Source organism: Halyomorpha halys, unplaced genomic scaffold (assembly GCF_000696795.3).
Source record: "Halyomorpha halys isolate HHAL.00 unplaced genomic scaffold, Hhal_1.1 Scaffold2190.1, whole genome shotgun sequence".
Lineage (NCBI taxonomy): Eukaryota > Metazoa > Arthropoda > Insecta > Hemiptera > Pentatomidae > Halyomorpha > Halyomorpha halys.
In genome coordinates, this window is record NW_027108390.1 from 3811 (window position 1) to 7952 (window position 4142).

Consider the following 4142-nt stretch of genomic DNA (forward strand, 5'->3'; position numbering starts at 1 on the left):
AACCATCTATTCCTATATTACTTTAGTTATTGAAGCTAATTATAATAGTTTTTTATCACTTTTCTCTTTAGACAGTTTAAATTTCAAAATTATGTCTTCAATTTTTATTTTAGTTGTAAATCTGGATTATATACCTTTCTGTATAAAATTAAAATTATTACTTAAAAAAATTAATTGTCCATCACATTTTTTTTTTAATTTAGATTGATTAGTTGGAACAGAGGTTTATTAATTACAATTATTTATGCATTACTTTATATTATAAATTATTGATTTTATTTGTATTTTTTTTTTTTTATCAGTTTCATAGTTTAGAATCAAATTTTTAGGGTTGCAAAATTGAATGGAATAAAAATATGAATGTTACTGTGAAAACAATAAGGAAAAGACAGCGGCATAAATCACGTGGAGCTGTTAGAACAATTCTTAAGACAGTTCAAAATGATTCCTTCTTTAATTTCTTTAATCCTCCTCAAGGTTTGTTATTTATTTTGTATTTATTAGTTAATGATTTTAAACTGTTTCTGGCTCCTGCAATTTAAAGTAAACTAATCATATTTATAATAGCATTGCTGTTGGTGAATATTTATAATAATATTTATTTTTGCAGTAATATTTATATTATGGTTAGTTAATAATTTTCATAAAGTTTAATATTTATAATAAAATTAAGAAAGAAAAGATTACTCTTAAAATTGCTATAATTTCTGTCATATTTCTTAAATGATTTTTACCTGACCTAATGTATTCCTCCATATAAAAGTAAGCATATTAAAGGCACAGTATTAGGTGTTGTCTCCTTGCAATGCATTATGTGAGGCCAATTTTTCTCTATTTAATTTCTCATAACTTTCACCTTAAACTCATTTTTATGTTAGCATAAGCTCATTATTTATATTTTGAAAGTAAATGTTATTGATATTAATTTTCAATTTTAGTTCCTGAAAATGGTGAAATAGATGATGAAACTCAAGCTCTTTTAACGAGTGACTTTGAAATTGGACATTACATAAGAGAAAAAATTATTCCTCATGCTGTCCTTTATTTCACAGGTTTGACTTTTTTTAATTAACTGTCTTTCTCCTAGTTATGTTCATATTCATGATTCGCCATTGAGAGTTTATTTAGTTGATTGATATCTTCTTTGCAATTTAACCTTTAAAACCTTCATGGTGGCTAAATTTTAATTTTAAGAATTCAATGAAGATGTATCCTATGTGTTTCGGAACTTTTTTTTTTTTTAAATCCATCTTTACACCTTTATGTTATATGTCATTGTTATTAGTGTTCAATTTGCCTTATAAAACCCTTTTCTCAATTTATTGTTTTCTTTAACGTCATTATTGCGTCTAAAGTTGAGATATCATTTATTGTCAAATTTCATAAAAGGCAAGTGGTATTTTTTTACTTTTTTATGTAGGGATTTGATATTTCTTATAAAAGATAAATTTCAGCCACTTAGTAGAATAAATAAAGTTCCATGGTCGAAGTTTCTCAAGTCCATCCTTGAGTACAATTAAAATTTCCTACTGAAAACACAATTTATATAAGGTGAAAATAAATTTGTTAATTTTAAAGGTAAAACTATTTCACCAATTTAAATAATAAAACAAAATGGTTAACGTTTCGGCTAAAACATAATAATGTAAGTTATATAAAAACGGGCAGCAGTAGCAGCTTGGTAACTCGCCAGTTTACTAACCTACAGGTTGTCAGATCGAATCCCGGTCCCACCTGGGCTTTTTTTCAAGCACAATAATAATGCAAAACTCTCAACCTCCAAAATATAAAAAAAAAATTAAAAAAAATAATTAATAATAATTAAAAAAAATTAATTGAAAATTTATAAATTAAAAAATATATTGTGCTACGTAAGATATAGAGCAATTTTGATTTGATTGAGCAGTTTGATTTTTTTTATAAGCAGAAAATTGATTTGATATTCTAAACAGTTGTCCATTCTATAGCTGTTTTTTTAAGATTATGAATTAAGGGTGTCCTTGGTTGGAAGGGTGAAAAGTAATGGGCTAAACGGCATACAAGCGGATGAGCTAACCTCATGGGACGAGGTTACTATAAGACTAAAAAAGGCACACGGGGGAGGATGCTGGACGCCAGAAGAAGACGTTAACCCTCTCTTCTCTTATGTGACTACAATTTTTGAATATAAATAAAGAGATGCCAGAGACGTGCAATGCAGCAATAAACCTCGAGGACCCAGAAAAGAGGACGCTCATAGATGTTATGAATGCAATTGTTTGTAGCATTGCAGCGAACTATCCTTCAGTCAAGTGCTTTGAATGTGCGGACAAAGGCCATATCGCAATAGCATGTCCCTGGATTTACCGACGGTATCCAGTCCCCGAACCAATGAAAGTGAATACTCACAGAACAAGACATCACAGGGATTTTCCTACTTCAAGTTCTGCAGAATATTCCGTTTTCAGTTCAAGTGATAAAGAAAAAGAAGGTAAGTCTGTTTGGGTACAAATGTCAACTAGATCGAATGAACAGGCAGACAAGAGGTACAAGACCAATAGGGTGGACAAAAAACAGGAAGCTACCATCTGAGGAGACGAGGGCAACCCACACCAACGAGAGCTTATAAACAATGTGTGTGGAGTATGGGAGAGGTTGCCCATAGTGCAGGGGCCGGTGTAAGAGTATAGGCTCTAATTGATACTGGGAGTACCAGTACCTTGATCAGTAGAGGGGTGCTGAAGGAGCTGGATGAAGCCTACAAATTAAAGGTATGTAGATGTTCTGTTATCACTTTGAGTGGATCTTGTAGAGTACTAGGGGAAAACGTATGGGATCTCGAGAACCTGACTGGGGTGAAAATGGCGGCAGGTGGTTGTTCATGTGTTGGAAGATCTAACAAGTCAATATGACATCTTGATTGGGTGCGATGTTCTGGATAAGGTGGGTTTTCAGATGCTGGGTAGCCGGGGACGCTGGGAAATGATCCTGGGAACTAAAGTGTATCATGGGAGACTAAAAACTGATGGAAATGAACATCACATAGAGGTTGTTCGTGTACAGGTACCCAATGTTGAATTCTGTCTGAATTTATGGATATATTTTACAGGGAGGGTTGCCTAATGGGAAGATCAAACATGAAATAACTCTTAAAGAGAACAAAGTTTCCTATACAAAGGGCCAGAGATATCCCGCAGTCAATGACAGCAATAATTAATGACCAAATAAGTGAACTACTTCGTCAAGGGATTATACGTCATTGTACCTTACTGTTCAGTAGCCCCTTGTGGCTTGTCAAGAAAAAGAAGAGGGATCCAGAGGCTGACCTCTCGTATCGCCTAGTGATTGGTTATAGAAAACTTAACGAGAACACTGTAGAGGAATGTTATTCCTTTCCCAGACTTGAAGATATCTTGAAAAAAGAATAAGAAGTTACTCGCACAGGTTCCATTAAAAGAATCTTTATTGATTCCCAAGTTCCTGTATATACATCATTTGATCAGCTGATGACATTGCATTAACAGCTGACTCAGGCTGTATCTCCCCGCACCAGTTTACGAACAATCCTTGTAAACTTACATTGCAAAATATAATAACATATAATCAACTTATAATCCTTGTTAAATAGTGTCCTAAAGTGGTTCCTCTCCTTCCTGTCCCATCGTTCCCAAACAGTCGTCATTCCGAACAAACCTCTTTCCTCTCCCCTGCTTCTGTCACAAGGTGTTCCTCAAAGCTCCTCACTTTCACCAACCCTTTTCTCCATTTATATCAATGATCTTCCTGATTCTATTCACCACGCACAGTACCACCTATACGCAGACGATCTCCAAATCTATCTGTCCTTCCATCCCTCCGAAATGCTTGAGGCCATCCAAAAGGTACAGGAAGATATTGACAGCATTAATGCATGGGCGTCCAACAATGATTTGAAGCTGAATGCCAAAAAAACGAAGGCCATTCTTATCGGTTCCAAGTGCCTCCCTTACTGTCCTCTGCTATTCCTTAACAACCAACCGATTCACTTCTATCCTACAATAAAAAACCTTGGTGTCACCTTTGATTAATACCTCTCCTGGAATAACCATATTTCCCAAATCACACGCAAATCCATAACTGTACTCAAACAATTTTAAAATTCCGTAATTCCATTCCTCAGAACA

At 33.9% G+C, this 4142-nt stretch overlaps 1 protein-coding gene across 2 annotated transcripts in view; it reads left to right on the forward strand.

Annotated features, from left to right (window-relative positions):
- Window positions 1-329: 329 nt before the first annotated feature.
- The window catches only part of LOC106691241 (nucleosome assembly protein 1-like 1-B), a gene marked incomplete at its 5' end in the record, with an annotated part of 44766 nt that continues 40953 nt past the window's right edge, over window positions 330-4142 (forward strand). For both annotated transcript variants that reach the window (XM_067046700.1, XM_024364023.2), the window contains 2 exon segments: window positions 330-477; window positions 939-1052. In XM_067046700.1, the coding sequence (XP_066902801.1) occupies window positions 330-477; window positions 939-1052 (262 nt within the window).